General features: G+C 43.2%; 1 protein-coding gene across 1 annotated transcript in view; it reads right to left on the bottom strand.

Moving 5' to 3' along the window:
• rpp30 (ribonuclease P/MRP 30 subunit) overlaps positions 1-26032 on the bottom strand; it is a 61397-nt gene that overhangs the window by 15452 nt on the left and 19913 nt on the right. Inside the window, exons 5-6 of the mRNA XM_078412898.1 lie at positions 25697-25768; positions 9207-9296 (exon numbers count right to left, since the gene is read on the bottom strand). Coding sequence (XP_078269024.1) covers positions 9207-9296; positions 25697-25768 — 162 coding nt within the window. The remainder of the gene's footprint in view (positions 1-9206; positions 9297-25696; positions 25769-26032) is intronic.

Raw genomic sequence — 26032 nt, 5'->3', positions numbered from 1 at the left:
GGAAATTTTCATAGAAATTCCAGCTGCGTAATTAATGCGTTGGGAGCCCTTAGTATATCAAGGAACTTAAGTGCACACATAAATAAAATTAATGTAAATACAGTTTTGCTTCCTATCATAAAATAAATATGAGTTGCAGTAACAAGGCCACAAAATTTGGGCTTTTTCTTTTGCATTAGTATTAGGGTTATTAATGTATTGATTGTTTTTGTTTATTATACATATCAGCTATGTGAATTGTGTTATAGGCCAGTTCTGCTGCTGCTAAGTGAGAATGTCATTGTTCCGTTGTCGGTAGTTGACACTTGACTTTACTTTGTAGGCAGAAACTGCAGATGCTGGTTTAAACTGAAGATAGACACAAAAAGCTGGAATAACTCAGTGGGTCAGGCAGCATCTCTAGAGAGAAGGAATAGGCACAGTGTTGGGTCAAGACCCTTCTTCAGACTCAGAAGAAGGGTCTCGACCTGAAATGTCACCTATTCCTTTTCTGGTTAAGCTCACATTCAAAGATGCTTTGTTGTTATTGTAGGAGGAAGAAGAGGAGGAGATTACCGAGTAAAAAGTATGAAGCCACAATAATGATAATCTTAAATATGGATATTTCTTAACTCAAATACTAAACTCTGTTCACACATTTGTAGTTGCAGATGCATACTGACTTAACTGAAAGTCAAAAGGTGAACAGTGTTTATTATTATGTGCAAGAAGGAACTGCAGATACTGATTTAAACCGAAGATGGACTCAAAAAGCTGGAGTAACTCAACGGGATAGGTAGCATCTCTGGAGAGAAGGAATGGATGACGTTTTGGGTGGAGACCGTCTCGACCCAAAACGCCCCCCATTCCTTCTCTCCAGAAATGCTGCCTGTCCCTTCACTGAATTACTCCAGCTTTTTATGTCTATCTAGGGTTTAGTATTAGCTGCCTCAGACAGCCGAGAAGACTGCAAGGTGTTTGAAGGAATGAATAATCAAGACTCGAAGTTACAAAGCTCTGGGTGCAAGTTTCAACAGATGAACTGAGGACTATAACAATGATAAAACTAATATGAACTGAAACATTTATAGAGATAGAAATTATTCAACTTTTTGGTGGCAGTAGTCTGCAGCTTATTTCAAGATGAAAAATTACAGAAACAAGGAACTTGTTTACAGAAAAAGGCACAAAGGCAGGTCAGGCAGCATCTCAGGAGAACATGGGCAGGTGACATTTTGGCTTGTGACCCTCCTTTGGACTGATTGCAGAGATGGGGTGGGCAGAAGAAAACTGGAAGCGAAGGGGCAGAACAAAGCCTGCAGAGTCTGAAGAAGGGTCTCAACCCGAAACGTCACCTATTCCTTCTCTCCTGAGATGCTACCTGACCTGCTGAGTTACTCCAGCATTTTGTGTATAAATACCTACGATTTGTACCAGCATCTGCAGTTATTTTCTTATAAAGCCTGCAGGTAATAGGTTGATATAGGCGAGGGGGGGCTGGTAAGAGGAAGGAACGTAGGTAGAGGGGGAGGGGAATAAGAGTGCCAATGGTTCTGGTTAAGTTCACAATGTTGAATGAAAGATAAGAAATTCCTCCTTTGAAAACAGCACCCACAAAACAGATGTGATCAAATTTCAGCTGCCAATTCTCAACAAAATACACAATGGATGACATTTCTTTTTGTGCATCCAGTAAGCAAATAAAGTTCCGATTGAGCTCAATTTTTAAGTATACAAATGCTTCAAATCATGTCAATTTGTGATCAAAATTGTAGGTAAGAACACTTTTCCTTCAAGGAATGGGGGTAACAATAAAGATGATGTGGTAGGTGAATGACAAAAAATCTGAACCTGCATGGTCAGTAACTGCAGTAACAGAATTATGATGAAGGGGCAAAGAGGAAACTACAGTTGCACAAGAGACTTAAAATTCAGAGAATAATCCAAGATGAAAAGTCAACAGGAAATGCTAAATTCCACATTGATGTAGACGAATTAGCCATCGTTTGACAACAAAACTGACTCAGGAGAGAACGCTTTAAGGCTTCGCAGAGAAACGAAAAAGGATCTTGTAGGATCATACAAATGTGTAGAATATTTTACAGAATGGAAGGAATACTTTATTGTCACATTATGACTAGGCACAGTGAGATTATTTGCGTGCATACACAATGTATACAAATGAGAAATATCAGAATGTGTATATTTTAATGCTAGGAGCATTGTAAGAAAGGTGGATGAGCTTAGAGCCTGGATTGACATCTGGAAGTATGATGTTGTGGCGATCAGTGAAACATGGTTGCAGGAGGGATGCGATTGGCAATTAAATATTCCAGGATTTCATTGTTTCAGATGTGATAGAATCGGAGGGGCAAGAGGTGGGGGTGTGGCATTGCTTGTCAGGGAGGATATCACAGCAGTGCTTTGGCAGGACAGACTAGAAGGCTCGATTAGGGAGGCTGTTTGGGTGGAACTCAGAAATGAGAAAGGTTTAGCAACACTTATAGGGGGGTTGTATTATAGACCGCCAAATAGGGAACGAGAATTGGAAGAGCAAATATGTAAGGAGATAACAGATATTAGTAGTAAGCACAGAGTAGTGATTGTGGGTGATTTCAATTTTCCGTATATAGACTGGGAATCACATTCTGTTAAAGGGCTGGATGGTTTGGAGTTTGTAAAATGTGTGCAGGATAGTTTTTTGCAGCAATACGTAGAGGTGCCTACCAGAGAAGGGGCAGTGTTGGACCTCCTGTTAGGAAATGAGACGGGTCAGGTGACGGAGGTATGTGTTGAGGAGCACTTTGGGTCTAGTGATCACAATAGAAACATAGAAACATAGAAAATAGGTGCAGGAGTAGGCCATTCGGCCCTTCGAGCCTGCACCGCCATTCAATATGATCATGGCTGATCATTCAGCTCAGTAGCCTGTACCTGCCTTCTCTCCATACCCCCTGATCCCTTTAGCAAAAAGGGCCACATCTAACTCCCTCTTAAATATAGCCAATGAACTGGCCTCAACTACCTTCTTTGGCAGAGAATTCCACAGACTCACCACTCTCTGTGTGAAGAAATGTTTTCTCATCTCGGTCCTAAAAGACTTCCCCCTTATCCTTAAGCTGTGACCCCTGGTTCTGGACTCCCCCAACATCGGGAACAATCTTCCCGCATCTAGCCTCTCCAATCCCATTAGTTTCAATATCATTATGGAGAAGGTCAAATCTGGACCAAGGGTTGAGATTTTGGATTGGAGAAAGGCTAATTTTGAGGAGATGAGAAAGGATTTAAAAGGAGTGAAATGGAAATTTTTGTTTTATGAAAAGGATATAATAGAGAAATGGAGGATATTTAAAGGTGAAATTTTGAGAGTACAGTCTTTATGTCCCTGTTCGGTGGAAAGGAAAGAATAATAATTTGAAAGAGCCGTGGTTTTCCAGGGAAATTGGACACTTGGTTCGGAAAAAGAGGGAGATATACAATAAATATAAGCGGCAGGGAGTAAATAAGGTTCTTGAGGAATATAAAGAATGTAAAAGGAATCTTAAGAAGGAAATTAGAAAAGCGAAAAAAAGATATGAGGCTGCTTTGGCAAGTAATGTAAAAGTAAACCCCAAGGGTTTCTACAGATATGTCAATAGCAAAAGGATAGTGAGGGATAAAATTGGTCCATTAGAGAGTCAGAGTGGACAGCTATGTGCTGAGCCGGAAGAAATGGGGGAGATATTAAACAATTTATTTTCTTCGGTATTCACCGAGGAGAAGGATATTGAATTATGTGAGGTAAGCGAAACAAGTAGAGTAGTGATGGAAATTATGAGGATTAAAGAAGAGGAGGTACGGACACTTTTGAAAAATATAAAAGTGGATAAGTCTCCAGGTCCTGATAGGATATTCCCTAGGACATTGAGGGAAGTTAGTGCAGAAATAGCAGGGGCTATGACGGAAATATTTCAAACGTCATTAGAAACGGGGATGGTGCCGGAAGATTGGCGCATTGCGCATGTTGTGCCTTTGTTTAAAAAAGGTTCTAAAAGTAAACCTAGACTTATAGCGCTATTAGTTTGACGTCTGTGGTGGGAAAATTAATGGAAAAGATACTTAGGGACAATATATATAATTATTTGGACAAACAAGGCCTGATTAGAAACAGTCAACATGGATTTGTGCCTGGAAGGTCATGTTTGACTAATCTTCTTGAATTTTTTGAAGAGGTTACCAGGGAAATTGATAAGGGCAAGGCTGTGGATGTTGTCTATATGGACTTCAGTAAGGCATTTGACAAGGTTCCACATGGAAGGTTGATTAAGAAGGTTAAATCGTTGGGTATTAATAGTGAGGTTGCAAGATGGATTCAACAATGGCTGAATGGGAGATACCAGAGGGTAATGGTTGACAATTGTATGTCAGGTTGGAGGCCAGTGTCTAGTGGAGTGCCCCAGGGATCTGTGTTGGGTCCACTGTTGTTTGTCATTTACATTAATGATCTGGATGATGGTGTGGCAAATTGGATTAGTAAATATGCAGATGATACTAAGATAGGTGGTGTAGTTAGTAATGAAGTAGAGTTTCAAAGTCTACAGAGAGACTTGGGCCTTTTGGAAGGGTGGGCTGAAAGATGGCAGATGGAGTTTAATGCTGATAAGTGTGAGGTGCTGCATTTTGGTAGGACAAATCAAAATAGGACGTACAGGGTAAATGGTAGGGAATTGAGGAATGCAGTGGAACAGAGGGATCTGGGAATAACTGTGCATTGTTCCCTGAAGGTGGAATCTCATGTGGATAGGGTGGTGAAGAAGGCATTTGGTATGCTTGCCTTTATAAATCAGAGCATCGAGTATAGAAGTTGGGATGTAATGTTAAAATTGTACAGGGCATTGGTGAGGCCGAATCTGGAGTATGGTGTGCAGTTCTGGTCGCCAAATTATAGGAAAGATGTCGACAAAATGGAGAGGGTACAGAGGAGATTTACTAGAATGTTGCCTGGGTTTCAGCACTTAAGCTACAGAGAGAGGTTGAACAGGTTGGGTCTTTATTCTTTGGAGCGTAGAAGGTTGAGGGGGGACTTGATAGAGGTTTTTTAAATTTTGAGAGGGACGGACAGAGTTGACGTGGGTAGGCTTTTCCCTTTGAGAGTGGGGAAGATTCCAACAAGGGGACATAGCTTCAGAATTGAGGGACAAAAGTTTAGGGGTAACATGAGGGGTAACTTCTTTACTCAGAGGGTGGTGGCTGTATGGAATGGGCTTCCGGTGGAAGTGGTGGAGGCTGGTTCGATTTTATTATTTAAGAGTAAATTGGATAGGTATATGGATAAGAGGGGATTGGAGGGTTATGGTCTGAGTGCAGGTAGATGAGACTAGGTCAGGGAGAGTGGTCGGCGTGGACTGGAAGGGCCGAACGGGCCTGTTTCCGTGCTGTAGTTGTTATATGGTTATAATGGAAGAGGAAATATGGAGCATGCAGTTGTGAGCCATTCCACAGCCACTGTAGACAGAGCTCGAAGCGAGATGGAATCCATGCTGGAACTAATCAAAATAATGCAAGGGAGCAGAGGGCAAGGAAAGCAAACATAGTAGAAAGGGCAACACAAATTGTGCTTGAAAAAAATTGTTTCCAAGGGATATGAGAGAGGTGTTGCTGTTGCATAGCTGCTGCAGAAATCTGGTTGCAGATACTGCGATAGTGGGGTCCCCCAACTTAATCTACAGGATAAGGACCGACCCAAAAACTTTAACCCGGGAAACTGGCAGGGCATTTTGTCAATGTGAATATTAATGAATTGGGTACAGAATTACAATTTGTGAGGATGGAGTAGGAAAGGGCAGGTTAATAGTACTAGAAATAGAAAACAGTATCGAATTGGATAAAAAAGTGAAAAAAGCATGGTGTAGAATAGCACCCAAGCAGCATGTATGGAAAGACAGAATGGCAACCAAAACTTTAAGCAAACTGCAAAATTATATTTATCTATATCAAAATGGAAACGTAATGACATTGGGGTTAATTATGGTGATAATTTTGACTTTTTTTTAAAGCACTGGAGATGCCAACATTAGATTATTGAAGGTTACAGGCAAATGAACGATAGATAAAATTGTCAGTGAAGTATTCACATTGGAAGAAAAAATAACAAACTAAAAACCCCCCACAAATGTTCAAATAGCTGCAAGTGATGTTCCCAAGATAAATAAATAGACTTTGGAAGGCTGAGCATTGACCATGATGTGGCCCTGTTGGACAGTTATGAATAAAGCAAATCCAGTGTTGAATTTAATTGTAGGATTATAAACTAGACAGAATATCTATTACAGAGCTTTGGTCAGATGACATAGAAGTACAGAATCCACTTTTAATTGCTGAGACCTGAAGTACAGTACATCAACAAAATATAAGTTAAGTTACACTACCAATCTAGCTATAAAGGAAGAATCTTCGGCCATGATACACGTTAGGGAACATTTTTACATAGGCGAAGATGCAATGGCAGAAAACATAAATGTTAAAAAAAACTACTGAAGGCCAAAGAGAGGCATATTCAGACAGGCATAAAAACACAGAAGAAAATATTACCCCAGACAATTAAAATGTGACATGTGTGTGGAATAGATGTACACAGCTATGACAAAACACATGCTACCAGTAGCGAGCTGTATGATTTGATGATGTGTAATGTTTCTCTCCTCTTTTGGCTCAGTGATGTAAAGTTTGCTAAATAGATTTTTGCACCAGTATCATTCAAGTTTGCTTTGAATTAAATCATCTGAATCACGCACCAACTGATCAGAATTATCTTCATCCATTCATGTTTCCTGATCAATAGCTCAATTATGGTCAGGATTTTAATCATGCCGATTTACAGGCATCGTTTTTCTCTTGACACTACATGAACAGAATCAATTTCAAGCGCAGCTTGAAAAGAAACAGTTAACCTCCCAACCAAGCATCGTAGACCATCCATAGAAACATAGAAAATAGGTGCAGGAGTAGGCCCTTCGAGCATGCACCGCCATTCAATATGATCATGGCTGATCATCCAACTCAGTATCCTGTACCTGCCTTCTCTCCATACCCCCTGATCCCTTTAGCCACAAGGGCCACATCTATCTCCCTCTTAAATATAGCCAATGAACTGGCCTCAACTACCTTCTGTGGCAGAGAATTCCACAGATTCACCACTCTCTGTGTGAAAAAAAACTTTCTCCAATCAAGTCTTTCCAATGAAACCCTACAAACATATCTGAGAATAACGTGTTGAAGTGTAAAGACAAATTTACCGCTAAATCCAGAGGTTGAGTGCATCACTACCACTAACTGTGCAGATACAGCATGGAAAAAAGTGCCTTTGGCCCACCGAGTCTGCATCGACCAGCAATCAACGCACCTTAATACCACCCAAAACACATGAGGGACGATTTACAACGTTACCAACCCAATTAACCTACAAACATAGAAAATAGGTGCAGGAGTAGGCCATTCGGCCCTTCGAGTCTGCACCGCCATTCAATATGATCATGGCTAATCATCCAACCCAGTATCCTGTACCTGCCTTCTCTCCATACCCCCTGATCCCTTTAGCCACAAGGGCCACATCTAACTCCCTCTTAAATATAGCCAATGAACTGGCCTCAACTACCTTCTGTGGCTGAGAATTCCACAGAATCACCACTCTCTGAGTGAAAAAAAACTTTCACATCTCGGTCCTAAAAGACTCCCCCCCTTATTCTTAAACTGTGACCCCTCGTTCTGGACTTCCCCAACATCGAGAACAATCTTCCTGCATCTAGCCTTCCAACCCCTTAAGAATTTTGTAGGTTTCTATAAGATCCCCCCTCAATCTTCTAAATTCCAGCAAGTACAAGCCAAGTCTATCCAGTCTCTGTACATCTTTGGCGTATGGGAAGAAACAGGAGATCCTGGGGAAAACCCATGCAGATCACGGGGAGAACGTACAAACTCCATACAGACAAGCACCCGGGTCTCTGGCACTGTATGGCAGCAACTCTACCTCAGCGTCTCCGTGCTGCCAAATAACAACATTGTGCCTGAAAATCAGGTTAAGCGTTGGGCTAGAACACCACTCGGGACCCAGATACGTTTTTAAGAAACACAATTTAGTAATTTCACAGTCAACATTTATAATCCTTTCATTTGAGATGTATTTGACTAATTACATTTAAATACCTAGCTATCACGACAGGAGTAAACCTGTCATCATAAAGAATTCATAGAATAACATTATCACGTTGCTTCTGTATTCATTCTTTAATGTTTTCCATTGTTTATATTTATCATCATATCATATCATATCATATATATACAGCCGGAAACAGGCCTTTTCGGCCCACCAAGTCCGTGCCGCCCAGCGATCCCCGTACATTAACACTATCCTACACCCACTAGGGACAATTTTTAACATTTACCCAGCCAATTAACCTACATACCTGTACGTCTTTGGAGTGTGGGAGGAAACCGAAGATCTCGGAGAAAACCCACGCAGGTCACGGGGAGAACGTACAAACTCCTTACAGTGCAGCACCCGTAGTCAGGATCGAACATGAGTCTCCGGCGCTGCATTCGCTGTAAAGCAGCAACTCTACCGCTGCGCTACCGTTTACATAAAAAAACTTTCCTCAACATTAACAAGTCACAAGGCTTTCACGGGTTTGCTTTTTTAAAAATTTGTAGGCACCTCCTACAGATTAGATAACTTTCTCTTTATTTTTGTTAGAATGAGAATTGGCCATTTTTACCTGAAATGCCATTATCATTCCTTCATTAGTCTGTTGGGCATGTTCCACTAGGCCAGACTCTACAACATTACAAAGATTATATAAAATTAGCAACATGATCTTGATCTGATTTAACTGTTCCTTTAGTTCACCGTAACAGAGAAATTTTGTTTGTTCTTCTGATTGCCTCCATCACATTCTCTGCTCCTAAAGTTGTTTCTCTCTCTTCTGATAAGGGATCCCAGATCAGAAACATTAACTCTTTCTTCTTCAACAGGTCCTAACTGACCTGCTGAATTTTCTCATCATTAAATCTTTGTTCTTCAACAGGTCCTACCTGACCTGCTGAATTTTTTCATCATTTTCAGATTTTTTTACAAATTACTATTCTTATTAGCCTGTTCGCTTAAAAAAAAAAACACACACACACAAAACAAGCAATTTTATTTGCAACTGTGAGAGAATTAATCTAATTACTGCTGTTCAAATGGTACCTACCCCATTAACAGGAGGCCGGGTGATGCGGAATGGTAGTTTTGAGGTCCCTTGAATACAAATTAGGTCAATATCCAAGGTCATACAGGCTACCTGTCAAGAAATAATCTGTATTTTAAACAAATACTTTGGTGACATGGAGATATAACAAAGTAAGCTTTACTGAATTAACGACCATCTCTCCAGAATGCAATTTTCACTTTCATATTGTTAGTGAATACCTGAGTGCACAATGTTTTTCATTTCATCTCCAGTTGGGAATTACCTTCCCTTTACATTCTTCATGTTGCCATTTCTTTTCTACTTATTTTCTTACACATTTATTTGCGACTTCCATTTTCCTATTATTACCCCTTTCGCATTCTTTATTTGTATTTTCCTTTCTCTGCATGGGTGCAAATACGTCTTTAAAATATGTCATTATGCATTGATGACTTCTTCAAAGTCAAGCGCAAAATCAAGGTGATAGGAATATCTTCTACACTGACAGTAGTCTGATGGAATTATACTGGTTCGTCTGGCAGGGGAGGTAGTAATTACAGAGGGAGACGGAATCACAGAATGTGTGTAGAGGCACATAGAGTTGCATGCCGACAGAAGCAGCAGATTTCAATGGCAGGTTTAGGCCAATGAAACAAATGAGTAACGGGTGAAGCCAAGGAACCCATAGGAGGGATTTTCTAAAAATTAATTTCTATTGGCATTAGAATGTGGGGGACCTTCTGGGGTTGCCAATGAAATACTTTAAAAAAATAAAATGAAAAGGGCGGCACAGCAGTGCAGCGGCAGAGTTGCTGCGTTACAGCACCAGAGATCCAGGTTTGATCCTGGCCTTGCGTGCTGCCTGCAGAGTTTGTATATTCTCCCTGTGACTGTGTAGGGCTTCTCTGGGTCCTATGGTTTCCTCCCCGATTCCAAAAACGTGCAGGCTTGTAGGTTACTTGGCTACTGTAAATTGTTCCTAGTGTATGAGTGATTAGTGGTCGGCATGGGCTCAGTTGGCCGAAGGGTCTGTTTTCACGCTGAATCTCTAAACTAAACTAAAAACGATATTGATTATACACACAAAAAGCTACAGTAACTCAGCGGTCAGGCAGCATCTCTGGAAAAAAGAATGTGACGTTTCAGGTTCGGACCCTTCTTCAGACTGATTGTATGGGGAGGTAACTGAAAGCAAGAAAAGACCAGGATAAATCATGGCCGGTAACAGATGAGCTCCAGCAGGATGGTTTCCTGAAATATTGGCTAGGGACATAGGGTGCAAGTTGAATCAGGAGCGAAAATTGGCATGTCGCAAATGTAATGCTACAGTGGTTATGGGAGATTTCAACATGCAGGTAGACTGGGAAAATCAGGTTGGTAAGGGACCCCAGGAAAGAGAGTTTGTGGAGTGTCTCCGAGATGGATTCTTAGAACAGCTTGTACTGGAGCCTACCAGGGAGAAGGCAATTCTGTATTTAGTGTTGTGTAATGAACCTGATCTGATAAGGGGACTCGAGATAAAAGAGCCATTAGGATGCAGTGATCACAATATGATAAGTTTTACTCTGCAAATTGAGAGGGAGAAGGGAAAATCGGAAGTGTCAGTATTACAGTATAGCAAAGGGAGGCATGAGGCAGGAGCTGGCCAGAATTGACTGGAAGGAGGCCCTAGCAGGGAATAATGCAGAAGTTGCAGGATCAATTTATCCCAAAGAGGAGGAAAGATTCCAAGGGGAGTAAGAGGCACCCGTGGCTGACAAGGGAAGTCAAGGACAGCATAAAAATAGAAAAGCAGAAGTACAACAAAGCAAAGAAGAGTGGGAAGCCTTGGGACTCTTTTAAAGAGCAACAGAAGATGACTAAGAAGTCAATACGGGGAGAAAAGATGATGTACGAGGGTAAACTAGCCAATAATATAAAGGAGGATAGTAAAAGCTTTTTTAGGCATGTAAAGAGGAAAAAAAATAGTCAAGGCAAATGTGGGTCCCTTGAAGACAGAAGCGGGGGAATTTATTATGGGGAACAAGGAAATGGCAGACGAGTTGAACAGGTACTTTGGATCTGTCTTCACTAAGGAAGGTACAAGCAATCTCCCAGATGTTCTAGTGGCCAGAGATCCTAGGGTGACAGAGGAACTGAAGGAAATCCACATTAGGCAGGATATGGTGTTGGGTAGACTGATGGGACTGAAGGCTGATAAATCCCCAGGACCTGATGGTTTGCATCCCAGAGTACTTAAGGAGGTGGCGCTAGAAATTGTGGATGCATTGGTGATCATTTTCCAATGTTCTATAGATTCAGGATCAGTTGCTGTGGATTGGAGGGTAGCTAATGTTGTCCCACTTTCTAAGAAAGGAGGGAGAGAGAAAACGGGAAATTATAGACCAGCTAGTCTGACATCAGTGGTGGGGAAGATGCTGGAGTCAATTATACAAGACAAAATTGCGGAGCATTTGGATAGTAGTAATAGGATTGCTCCGAGTCAGCATGGATTTACGAAGGGGAAATCATGCTCGACTAATCTTCTGGCATTCTTTGAGGATGTAACTAGGAAAATTGACAGGGGAGAGCTGGTGGATGCGGTGTACCTTGACTTTCAGAAAGCCTTTGACAAGGTCCCACATAGGAGATTAGTGGGCAAAATTAGAGCACATGGTATTGGAGGTAGGGTACTGACATGGATAGAAAATTGGTTGACAGACAGAAAGCAAAGAGTGGGGATAAATGGGCCCCTTTCAGAATGGCAGGCAGTAACTAGTGGGGTGCCGCAATGCTCGGTGCTGGGACCGCAGCTATTTACAATATACATTAATAACTTTGATGAAGGGATTAAAAGTACCATTAGCAAATTTGCAGATGATACAAAGCTGGGTGGTAGTGTCAACTGTGAGGAAGATGCTAAGAGGTTGCAGGGTGACTTGGACAGGTTGTGTGAGTGGGTGGATGCATGGCAGATGCAGTTTAATGTGGATAAGTGTGAGGTTATCTACTTTGGTTATAAGAATAAGAAGGCAGAGTATTATCTGAATGGTGTCAAGTTAGGAAAAGGTGACGTACAACGAGATCTGGGTGTCCTAATGCATCAGTCACTGAAAGGAAGCATGCAGGTACAGTAGGCAGTGAAGAAAGCCAATGGAATGTTGGCCTTCATAACAAGAGTAGTTGAGTATAAGAGCAAAGAGGTCCTTCTGCAGTTGTACATGGCCCTAGTGAGACCTCACCTGGAGTACTGTGTGCAGGTTTGGTCTCCAAATTTGAGGAAGGATATTCTTGCTATTGAGGTCGTGCAGCTTAGGTTTTCTAGGTTAATTCCCGGAATGGCGGGACTGTCATATGTTGAAAGACTGGAGCGACTAGGCTTGTATACACTGGAATTTAGAAGGATGAGAGGAGATCTTATCGAAACGTATAAGATTATTAAGGGGTTGGACACGTTAGAGTCAGGAAACATGTTCCCAATGTTGGGGGAGTCCAGAACAAGGGGCCACAGTTTAAGAATAAGGGGTAGGCCATTTAGAACTGAGATGAGGAAAAACTTTTTCACTCAGAGAGTTGTGAATGTGTGGAATTCTCTGCCTCAGAAGGCAGTGGAGGCCAATTCTCTGAATGCATTCAAGAGAGAGCTGGATAGAGCTCTTAAGGATAGCGGAGTCAGGGGCTATGGGGAGAAGGCAGGAACGGGGTACTGATTGAGAATGATCAGCCATGATCACATTGAATGGGGGTGCTGGCTCGAAGGGCCGAATGGCCTCCTCCTGCACCTATTGTCTATTGACGGAATGATCCCAAGAGGGATACATCGTTGCAAATTGTGGAACGGGTTAACCAACTTTTAATGGAGGAAGTGGTTCAGGGAGGAGGGGTGTTTGCATAATTTACCTATTTATAACACATGAAATGAGTGCATTATCATTAAAGCAATGACGGTGAGTAAGGTGGGCTTAAAATTGTGGCGCTATCGTGTACCGTTTTGGCTGTAGTTCGATCACAAACAAACAAGAGTTATAGTATATAGATATAAGATTATTAAATGATTGGACACTATAGAGGCAGGAAACATGTTCCCGATGTTGGGGGAGACCAGTACCAGGGGCCAGTTTAAGAATAAGGGGTAGGCCATTTAGAACGGAGGTGAGGAAAAACGTTTTCATCCAGAGTTGTCAATTTGTGGAATTCTCTGCCTCAGAAGGCAGTGGAGGCCAATTCTCTGGATGCTTTCAAGAGAGTTAGATAGAGCTCTACAAGATAGCGGAGTCAAGGGATATGGGGAGAAGGCAGGATCGGGGTACTGATTGTGGATGATTAGACATGATCACAGATAATGCCGACGCTGGCGCGAAGGGCCAAATGGCCTCCTCCTGCACCTATTGCCTATTGCCCTTGGCAGACCGAGCGCAGGCGTTCAGCGAAATGGTCGCTGAGTCTACTCTTGGCCTTGCGTACAGGAGCATATCGAGAACACCAGATACGGTAGATGTGGTTAGAGGAGGTGTGCGAGATCCTCTATTTCAGATGGAAGGACTGTCAGGGTCCCTGGACAGAGTTAAGGGAGGAGGTAAAAGAGCAGGTGTTGCATCTCCTGTGGTGGCAGGGGAACGATATTGAATGTCTTACAATTTTTTTAATAAGCTCACTGATTTTTCAAAAGAATAACACTGCTGGGCTCCATCGCTGCAACAGTGTTTCAATTTCAATGTCTGCCACTGAAAAGCTTTTGTTGAAACTCTTATAGCTGCTGGCATTCAGCTGATAACTGAGATCTCATTGGACAGCCCACTAAAAGGTGCACATTCAACATCACCAGCAGTATTCCCATTACTGGAGAGTGCTGATTAGTACGACGTGGCTACATCAGCTCTGAAAGGCAAGAAATGTGCTCCCAGGTTTCTGGAGGTTTCTAAGGAGCTTCTACTGACACGCAAGGCAACTGCAGCAAACACCAGGTAGGTCAGGGGTTGGGTACAGCTGTGGACATTGCCGACGGTGACTGGAGGACAATGCACAGACCAGAGCCAGGATCTCTTCAGTATATTTGAAGAGCTCAGAAGGTATGCAGATTCTCACAACATTCAAACTTTTGACTAACAAACCGAGGTTTGAAATTTTCATTCCCTGAAAATCCAAGTAAATAACATTCACACTCTCCTTAGTCTATCCTGCTTGTTACTACCTCAAAGGATTCAAACAGATTTGCCAGGCAAGATCTCCCCTTAACAAAACTATGCTGTCTTCGGCCTATTTTATCATGTGCTTCCAAGTACCTTAAAACCTCATCATTAATAATGACCGTAATAATCCTACCAACCAATGAAGTCAGGCTAATCGGCCCATTATTCCCTTTCTTTTGCCTTGCTCCCTTCTTAAATAGTGGAGTAACATTTGTGATTTTCTAGTCCCCTGGAACCATTTCTGACTCTAGTGATTCTTGAAAGATCACTACTGATGCTTCCACAATCTCTACAGCTACCTTTTTTTCTACCCTGGGGTGCAGTCCATCTGGAGACTTTCACCTTCAGACCTTTCCCAAGCACCTTTTCCTCAGTAATAGCAACTGCACTTACCTTTGCCCTCTGACTCTCTTGAATTTCTGGCACTTTGCTGGTGTCTTCCACTGTGAAGATTGATGCATAAAACTTGTTCGGTTCGCCTGCCATTTCCTTGTTCCCCAAGTTATTTTCCAGTGGTCCAATATCCACTCTTGCCTCTCTCTAACTCTTTATATATAGACAATAGACAATAGGTGCAGGAGTAGGCCATTCAGCCCTTCGAGCCAGCACCGCCATTCAATGCGATCATGGCTGATCACTCTCAATCAGTACCCCGTTCCTGCCTTCTCCCCATACCCCCTCACTCCGCTATCCTTAAGAGCTCTATCAGGCTCTCTCTTGAAAGCATCCAACGAACTGGCCTCCACTGCCTTCTGAGGCAGAGAATTCCACACCTTCACCACTCTCTGACTGAAAAAGTTCTTCCTCATCTCCGTTCTAAATGGCCTACCCCTTATTCTTAAACTGTGGCCCCTTGTTCTGGACTCCCCCAACATTGGGAACATGTTTCCTGCCTTTAATGTGTCCAATCCCCTAATCATCTTATATGTTTCAATAAGATCCCCCCTCATCCTTCTAAATTCCAGTGTATACAAGCCTAATTGCTCCAGCCTTTCAACATACGACAGTCCCGCCATTCCAGGAATTAACCTAGTGAACCTACGCTGCAAGCCCTCAATAGCAAGAATATCCTTCCTCAAATTTGGAGACCAAAACTGCACACAGTACTCCAGGTGCGGTCTCACCAGGGCCCGGTACAACTGCAGAAGGACCTCTTTGCTCCTATACTCAACTCCTCTTGTTATGAAGGCCAACATTCCATTGGCTTTCTTCACTGCCTGCTTCCTTTCAGTGACTGATGCACTAGGACACCCAGATCTCGTTGAACATCCCCTCTTCCTAACTTGACATCATTCAGATAATAATCTGCCTTTCTATTCTTACTTCCAAAGTGAATAACCTCACACTTATCTACATTAAACTGCATCTGCCATGTATCCGCCCACTCACACAACTTGTCCAAGTCACCCTGCAGCCTTATTGCATCTTCCTCACAATTCACACTACCCCCCAGCTTAGTATCATCTGCAAATTTGCTAATGGTACTTTTAATCCCTTCATCTAAGTCATTAATGTATATCATAAATAGCTGGGGTCCCAGCACCGAACCTTGCGGTACCCCACTGGTCACTGCCTGCCATTCCGAAAGGGACCCATTTATCCCCACTCTTTGCTTTCTGTCTGTCAACCAATTTTCTATCCATGTCAGTACCCTACCCCCAATACCATGTGCTCTAATTTTGCCCACTAATCTCCTATGTGGGACCTTGTCGAAGGCTTTCTGAAAGTCGAGGTACACCACATCCACTGACTCTCCCCTGTCAATTTTCCTAGTTACATCCTCAAAAAATTCCAGTAGATTTGTCAAGCATGATTTCCCCTTCGTAAATCCATGCTGACTCGGAATGATCCTGTTACTACCGTCCAAATGCTCAGCAATTTCGTCTTTTATAATTGAATCCAGCATCTTCCCCACTGATGTCAGACTAACTGGTCTATAATTACCCGTTTTCTCTCTCCCTCCTTTCTTAAAAAGTGGGATAACATTTGCTATCCTCCAATCCACAGGAACTGATCCTGAATCTATAGAACATTGCAAAATGATCTCCAATGCTTCCACTATTTCTAGAGCCACCTCCTTAAGTACCCTGGGATGCAGACCATCAGGCCCTGGGGATTTATCAGCCTTCAGTCCCATCAGTCTACCCAAAACCATTTCCTGCCTAATGTGGATTTCCTTCTGTTCCTCCATCACCCTAGGTTCTCCGGCCCCTAGAACATTTGGGAGATTGTGTGTATCCTCCTCAGTAAACACAGATCCAAAGTAACGGTTTAACTCGTCTGCCATTTCTTTGTTCCCCATAATAAATTCCCCTGCTTCTGTCTTCAAGGGACCCACATTTGCCTTGACTATTTTTTTCCTCTTCACGTACCTAAAAAAACTTTTCCTATCCTCCTTTATATTATTGGCTAGTTTACTCTCGTACCTCATCTTTTCTCCCCGTATTGCCTTTTTAGTTAACTTTTGTTGCTCTTTAAAAGAGTCCCAATCCTCTGTCTTCCCACTCTTCTTTGCTATGTTATACTTCCTCTCCTTAATTTTTATGCTGTCCTTGACTTCCCTCGTCAGCCACAGGTGTCTTTTACTCCCCTTAGAGTCTTTCTGCCTCTTTGGGATAAATTGATCCTGCAACCTCTGCATTATTCCCAGGAATACCTACCATTGCTGTTCTACCGTCTTCCCTGCTAGGGCCTCCTTCCAGTCAATTTTGGCCAGCTCCTGCCTCATGCCTCTGTAATCCCCTTTGCTATACTGTAATACCGACACTTCCGATTTTCCCTTCTGCCTTTCCATTTGCAGAGTAAAACTTATCATGTTGTGATCACTGCCTCCTAATGGCTCTTTTACCTCTAGTCCCCTTATCAGATCAGGATCATTACACAACACTAAATCCAGAATTGCATTCTCCCTGGTAGGCTCCAGTACAAGCTGTTCTAAGAATCCATCTCGAAGGCACTCTACAAACTCTCTTTCCTGGGGTCCATTTCCAACCTGATTTTCCCAGTCTACCTGCATGTTGAAATCTCCCATAACCACCGTAGCATTACATTTGTGACACGCCAATTTTATCTCCTGATTCAACTTGCACCCTATGTCGAGGCTACTGTTTGGGGGCCTATAGATAACTCCCATTAGAGTCTTTTTACCCTTCCAATTCCTCATTTCTATCCATACTGATTCAACATCTCCTGATTCTATGTCACCCCTTGCAAGGGAATGAATATCATTCCTTACCAGCAGAGCAACCCCACCCCCTCTGCCCACCTGTCTGTCTTTTCTATACGTTGTGTACCCCTGAATATTCAATTCCCAGCCCTGGTCCTCTTGTAGCCATGTCTCAGTGATCCCTACAACATCATACTTGCCCATGACTAACTGAGCCTCAAGCTCATCCACTTTATTTTTTATACTACGCGCATTTAAGTACAACACTTTAACTTCTGTATTTACCTCCCCTCTCACATCGGTCACAAATGGCCCTGCCCTTAATCTCTTTTCCCCTCTAGAACTTCTGTTCCCATTCTTCCGAGAGTCTTCTGCAATATCTCCTGTATTCCCTTTAACCTCATCTTCATATTCCCAATTTGTTAACCCCTCCCCCCTACTACTTAGTTTAAAGCCACAGGTGTCGCACTAGCAAACCTGCCTGCCAGAATGTTTGTCCCCCTGCTGTTAAGATGTAACCCGTTCCTTTTGTACAAGTCACCCCTAGCCCAGAAGAGATCCCAGTGGTCCAGAAATCTAAATCCCTGCTCTCTGCACCAACCCCTCAGCCATAAATTCATACCCTCCATCTCTCTGTTCCTGGCCTCACCAGCACGAGGTACCGGTAGCAGTCCAGAGATAACCACCTTCGACGTCCTACTTCTCAGTCTTTTTCCTAACTCTCTAAACTCCCGCTGTAGCACCTCCTTCCTCTTCCGCCCGACGTCATTCGTGCCCACATGCACAACGACTTCAGGTTGATCACCTTCCCTCACTAGGATTTTCTGAAGCCGGTCCGTGATGTGCTGAACCCTGACACCAGGGAGGCAACAGACCATCCTCAAGTCCCTCCTGCTGCCACAGAATCTTCTGTCTGTCCCTCGGACGATGGAGTCACCGACCACTACGGCTCTTCCTGACTTCGGTCTCCCCTGTCGAGTATCCTTCCCAACAGGTCCGCCACTCGGACTGGAAACGTCTTCTGCCCCGACAGTTCCCAAGAGGGTATACCTATTTGCAATAGACACAGCCACTGGGGTCTCCTGTAGTCCACGTCCACTCCCCCCTGAAACAGTCTCCCACCTTCGCTCGACCTGGACCCTTGGCGTGACAGCCTCACAATAGGTCCTGTCGAGGAAACTCTCGCATTCCCGGATGGCCCTGAGGTCATCCAACTGCCTCTCCAACTCCGCCACACATCCATTCAGGAGCTGCACCTGGACACAGTTCTTGCAGGTGTAGCTCCCAGAAGCTCCAGCGACGTCCCTATCTTCCCACATCCTGCAGGAAACACACTGCACCAACTTTTCCGCCATTACTTTGTGTCTATAAACAGTTCAGGCTTAAAACAATTGTAACCTCCTCACCTCAGCCTCCTCGCCGAAGACTCGCAGCCAAAGACTCGCACTTTTCTCACTGGGCACACTCGCAGCCAAAGACTCGCACTTTTCTCACTGGGCACACTCGCAGCCAAAGACTCGCACTTTTCTCACTCGCAGCCAAAGACTCGCACTTTTCTCACTGGGCACACTCGCAGCCAAAGACTCGCACTTTTCTCACTCGCAGCCAAAGACTCGCACTTTTCTCACTGGGCACACTCGCAGCCAAAGACTCGCACTTTTCTCACTGGGCACACTCGCAGCCAAAGACTCGCACTTTTCTCACTGGGCACACTCGCAGCCAAAGACTCGCACTTTTCTCACTGGGCACTTCCCTCACTGGGCTGCACCCGAACAGGGCTGCACCCTTTTGAAGAAACTTTTGGTATCCTCCAATAGCTAATTTACCTTCAGATTTCATCGTTTCTCCCCTTATTGCTTTTCTAGTTGCCTTCTGTTGGGTTTAATTATTATATAATTGCCATTATTATATGCTTTGTCTTTTGCTTTAACAGTGTGTTTGTCTTCCTTTGTCAGCCACGGTTGTTTCATTCTCCCCTTAGTATGCTTCAACAATACTCAACAATGATACTGATATATGATACTGTGGGGTGCCGCAGGGATCGGTGTTGGGTCCCTTACTGTTTGTAATCTACATTAATGATCTGGATGTCAACGTACAGGGCATGATCAGCAAGTTTGCAGATGACACAAAGTTAGGGGGGGTGGTGAATAGCGAGGAAGGGATCTGCAAGCTGCAGGAAGATATAGATGAGATGGTCAGATGGGCAGAGCAGTGGCAGATGGAATTTAATCCTGAAAAGTGCGAGGTGATGCACTTTGGCAGAAATAACTTGGAGAGGGAGTACACCATGAATGGAAGGACCCTAGGGAAGACGGGGGTACAGAGGGACCTTGGAGTACAGGTACACAAGTCCTTGAAGGCAGCAGGACAGGGTGGTCAAAAAGGCATATGGGTTACTGGCCTTCATTAGCCGGGGCATCGAATATAAAAGTAGGGGGGTAATGATGGAATTGTACAGAACACTGGTGAGGCCGCAGCTGGAGTATTGTGTACAGTTCTGGTCACCACATTATAGAAAGGATGTGATAGCTTTGGAGAGGGTGCAGAGGAGATTCACCAGGATGCTGCCAGGGATGAAGGGCCTCGGCTATGAGGAGAGACTGAGCAGACTGGTTGTTTTCCCTGGAGCAGAGAAGGCTGAGAGGGGACATGATCGAGGTGTACAAGATCATGAGGGGCATAGATAAGGTAGATGGCGGGGAACTTCTTCCACTGGTGGAAGGTTCAACAACGAGGGGACATAGATACAGGGTAAGGGGAGGGAGGTTTCAGGGGGGATGTGAGAAAGAACCTTTTCACCCAGAGGGTGGTTGGAGTCTGGAACTCACTGCCTGGGGTGGTGGTGGAGGCGGGAACACTCACAACGTTTAAGAGGCATTTGGATGGGCACTTGAAATGCTACAACATTCAGGGCTACGGTACAAATGCGGGAAAATGGGATTAAAATTAGACTGTGTTTGGTAACGGGCGGCGCGGACACGATGGGCCGAAGGGCCTCTTTCTGTGCTGTAGGACTCTATGACTCTATATCTGATTTCAGCTTCTCCTTCCCAATCTGCCGGGTGAATTCTATCATATTATGATCACCGCCTCCAGGGGGCTCCTTCTCCTTAATCAAATCTTCCCAGTGGGCTCGAAAAAGACGTCTCGTAAGCATTCTACAAATTCCTTCTTTTGGGATCCAGAACCAACCTGATTTTCCCAGTCTACCTGCATATTGAAATCCCCAGAACCACAGCCTTTCTTGCAAACCGTTTCTATCTCTTGATGGAATTTGTACCCTACATCCTGGCCTGTACAGGTACACAATTGATTTTCCAGGACCCTTGGTTCCAGAGCCTTGTCGGATTATCCACTTCCCAGACCAACAGAAGCCACGTAATATTAATTCAACAATACACCTCTAACCCACTAATTATACCCCTCCTGTGTCTCTAAAGCACCATGGACTGCTAGAATTAAAAAAAAAAATTAACAATTAAGTAAACAATTAACTCTTTCAGGACAAAGGCACATGTCCTGAAAGAGCATGTGCCGCACGAAATGCTCCTGTAATTCTGTCTGGATTAAAAGAGGTGCCGGACCATCAGTTGCCGGATAATCGGTTGTGTACCTGCATAGAACTCATATCAAAGCCTTTTTACCCTTGCAATTTCTTAACTCTACCTACAAGGATACTACATCTCCTGATCCTCTGTTGTTTCTTGCTAAGGAATGGATTTAATTCCTTATCAACAGAGTCATTCCATCCTCTCTGCCCACCCACCTGTCTTTTCAATAGGATGATATCCTTGGAATTTCAGATCCCAGCTCCAATCTTCATTCAGCCATGTCTCGATGACAATGGTGTACTCGCCAATTTCCAATTGTGCTACAAACTCATCCACGTGTTTCTTATACTGCAGGCTTTCAAGTACAACACCTTCAGTTCTGTATTCACCACCCTCTTCGCAAATTGGTCCTATTTTTTATATTTTGTATTCTGAAGACTTAAGTAACCGTTACTGAACTCTCCTTCCTTTTAACTTTATCAGTGCTTTTCCAATCTGTTAAACCCACTCTCCCACTACCTACCTTCAAGTCCTTTCAACAGCCCTTGTTACGTGATTTGCCAGGACCTGGCCCCGGTAACCATCAGATGGAGTCTGTCCTCCTTCCCCAATACCCATGCCAATGTCTCATTTATTCAAACTCCACTTCTCCTTCAACAATTTTTGAGCCACCGTAACCTTGTAGATTCTATGCCAATTTGCTTGTGGCTCAGGTAGCAATCCAGAGATTATTACCTTTTTGGTTCTTTTAAAATTTTGTCTTTAGCTTCTCAAGTTCCCTCAGCAGGGTCTTTCCTTGTTCTACCATGGTTAATCTTTGTACCTAATACCCCTTCCCAACAAAGGTAAGCATGGCAAATACATTCTTCACCACACTGTCCACCTGACTCGCCATTTTCAGAGTACCATGCACCTGTACTCCCGGATAGACACAAAATGCTGGAGTAACTCAGTGGGTCAGGCAGCATCTCGGGAGAGAAGGAATGGGTGATATTTCATGTCGACTGAAGAAGGGTCTCGACCCGAAACATCACCCATTCCTTCTCTCCTGCGATGCTGCCTGACCAGCTGAGTTACTCAAGCATTTTGTGTCTACCTTCGATTTTAACCAGCATCTGCAGTTTTTTCCTACACATGTACTCCCAGATATCTCTGTTCTACAACATTCTCCAGGCTCTGTCCTGTTGTGACATACCAAGGTGCCACATCTCACACTTGTCAGAGTTACATTCCATTTACCATTCTTTGGCCCACCTTTCCAACTGATCTACACCCTATAGCCTGTTGTCATTTAGATATCCTTCCTCACTGTCCACACAACCAATTGTTGCGAAATTTGCAAATTTACAAACATTATCAATACTGTCAGTCAAACCTTTCCCGTAGAGAACAACAGTGGACTCAGCACTGCCCCTGTGGCCCTCCACTGGTCACAGGCCTCCAATCAGAAAAACAATGCGCCACAATTATCTTTTGACTCCTTCCCATAAGCCAATTTTGACCAGTCGGCTAGCTCACTTAAGATTCCACGTGATCGAACTTTCCAGACTGGCCTACTGTGCGGGACCTTGGCAAAGGTCTTATTAACATCCATATAAATAATGCCCACTGCCCTCCCCTTATCAGTTCTCTTGTTAACCTCTTCAAAAAACTTGATCAGACTTAGAAACATAGAAAATAGGTGCAGGAGGCCATTTGGCCCTTTGAGCCAACACCACCAATCATCGTGATCATCCACAATCAGTAACCTGTGCCTGCCTTCTCCCCATATCCCTTGATTCCACTCGCCCCCAGAGCTCTATCTAACTTTCTTTTAAATTCACCCAGTGAATTGGGTTCCATTGCCTTCTGTGGCAGAGAATTCCACAAATTTACAACTCTCTGGATGAAAAAGCTTCTTCTCACCCCGGCCTCCCCTTTAATCTTACTTGTGACACACTATTTCCCACACACAAAGTCATGCTGAATCTGCCTAAATCAGTCTGCACAAATGCAAATGCTGTAGATCCAGTCTTCAAGAATCCCCTCCAACAACTTTCCCATCACTGACATCAGGCTGACATCACCTCCTGTTTGGCAATTTGTATATGATTTAAGACATCACAACTCATCTGCCTCAATTCCTTGGTTTTAATGATCTTCTCAGTAAAACAGATGAGAAATATTCATTTAATATTTTCCAAAACTCTTACAGACATCAATGCTGATCTTTAAAGATGACTTTTCTTTCCCTAGCCACCCTCTTCCTCTTGATATACCTGTACAATTTCCTAGGATTTTCATTAACCTTGCCTGCCAGCTCCGCTTTGTGGGCTCCTCTTTTTGCCCTCCTGATGGCCTTAAGAGTGCTCCCAGAAGACATGATTAAATTATAAGATGCACAGACACAGTCAGAACCTTTTCCCCCCAGGGTGGACAAGCCCAACACTAGAGGACAGAGTTATTAGGTGAGGGGGAAAGTTTAAATGGATATGTGCAGGACAAGTTTTGTTTAAACAGAGTGTTGTGGGGATCTGGAATGCATTTGCCAGAGGTGGTAGACAATAGACAATAGGTGCAGGAGTAGGCCATTCAACCCTTCGAGCCAGCACCGCCATTCAATGCGATCATGGCTGATCACTCTCAATCAGTACCCCGTTCCTGCCTTCTCCCCATACCCCCTCACTCCGCTATCCTTAAGAGCTCTATCCAGCTCTCTCTTGAAAGCATCCAACGAACTGGCCTCTGAGGCAGAGAATTCCACACCTTCACCACTCTCTGACTGAAAAAGTTCTTCCTCATCTCCGTTCTAAATGGCCTACCCCTTATTCTTAAACTGTGGCCCCTTGTTCTGGACTCCCCCAACATTGGGAACATGTTTCCTGCCTCTACTGTGTCCAATTCCCTAATTATCTTATATGTTTCAATAAGATCCCCCCTCATCCTTCTAAATTCCAGTGTATACAAGCCTAATTGCTCCAGCCTTTCAACATACGACAGTCCCACCATTCCGGGAATTAACCTAGTGAACCTACGCTGCACGCCCTCAATAGCAAGAATATCCTTCCTCAAATTTGGAGACCAAAACTGCACACAGTACTCCAGGTGCGGTCTCACCAGGGCCCGGTACAACTGTAGAAGGACCTCTTTGCTCCTATACTCAACTCCTCTTGTTATGAAGGCCAACATTCCATTGGCTTTCTTCACTGCCTGCTGTACCTGCATGCTTCCTTTCAGTGACTGATGCACTAGGACACCCAGATCTCGTTGAACATCCCCTCTTCCTAACTTGACAGGTGTGGAGACAGATAAGATAGTGGCATTTAAGAGGTTTTTACATAGACACAATGAAGTGCAGGAATAGAGGGATATGGACCATGTACAGACAGATGAGATCAGTTTAACTTGGCATTATGTTGGGAACAAACATTGTAGGCTGAAGGGTTGTAATGTTCTATGTTCCAAGCGCCTTCTCCACAACCCTATCTACCCATGACGCCACTTTCAGGGAACTATGTACCTGTACTCTTAAATCCCTTTGCTCTACAACAGCTCTAAACTTTAAGAACTTGAAAAACAAAAGATGGCGCTGAAAATGTGGCACCTCTTTGACAACTACCACAATGAAGTCTACTATTTTTAAGTATATATGTTGCACTTTTGTACTTAATTAGGATTGTACTTTGGTTTAGTATAATTTTACTGAATTGTATGCAAGACACAGAATGTCACTGTATCTCAGTGGATGTGGCAATAAAGTACCATTGAGTTATATTGCAGGATATGGGAAAGACGAACACTCATGATCTTGTTCAAGGAAGTAACAGGTTTCTTTCCTTAAGATGTGGCATCTTCTTAATCAGTTATTATTATTTTAGGTTAGATATTATAACATCTTTGGAGTGTTTTCTGAGTATGGATCCTCAAAGGGCATATGAAAGGGACTGGCAAGCAGCAGCAGTAAAGGCTACTCCTATTATTTTATGTTTAACTTTGGTCTTTAGCTATTGGACACTGTCCTTGTGTGCACAAGTCTGCTTGCCCAGACTGCAAGCACACCAATTATTACCTCACGGTGTGGAGCCAGTCCATCGGGGAGACAAACTCCTTGTGGGCATCCTGCCGTATCAGGCATATCTTAAAGCCAAGAAAATAAAAGTCTGCCTTCCACCACAGGAAACACATTGATATAGTCATAGGACTATCCAAACTCTAAAATTCACAGACACCAAGAGCCTGGTCAATTTAGAATCATTGTTAACTATGCAACCAATTCCCCATGTCCAATGAAAGCCAGTTGTTCCATTTTTGCACCTTTTACTGACTAATTAACCCATTTGATCACAATGTCTGTTCCACATCAACCATGACAATTTTGTAAACGATCATGGATTTTTTTAAAGAGAATAAAAAGAGAACATCTTCCTGTTATTCATTAACAATGTCTGGTGTGTGTGGTCCACATGGGTGTATTGGTGCATATACACAAGCCAAAAGAATTGCTTATTCTCCGAACTCTAGACATGTGTAATCTGAGGCACACCATAAAAGCATAAATGGAAATAAAACTGCATATAAAAGAGGGAGACCACAAAGCAATGGAAAACAATGTTAATTATACCTTCTTAATTCTAATACACTTACATGAAACAACTTTTCTGTTTTTGGTTCCACAGCAATAATATCATACGGCATGGTTTGAGGATAGGTGGTTCTCTGCAACATAATGTGTTAGTGGTGATAACAGTACATTTTATTTACTTCAGTAAAATCATAACTAATCATTGTTAGCTCTCAATATCCTTGATTGAATGCAGGCTTACATTTATTGCTTTGGCCAGTAAAATACACTAAACATATAATGGACATCAAGATAAATTGCACTTTTTAATTTTTGAAAATATCTATATCTTTATTCATTTGATAACTTTTCCAAAAAAAATTAATGAATGTATGCACAATATAAAAAGGAGTTACTTT

Source organism: Rhinoraja longicauda, chromosome 16 (genome assembly GCF_053455715.1).
Source record: "Rhinoraja longicauda isolate Sanriku21f chromosome 16, sRhiLon1.1, whole genome shotgun sequence".
NCBI lineage: Eukaryota > Metazoa > Chordata > Chondrichthyes > Rajiformes > Arhynchobatidae > Rhinoraja > Rhinoraja longicauda.
The sequence above is the reverse complement of the archived record's forward strand: the minus strand, read 5'-3'. Positions and strand labels throughout refer to the sequence as shown.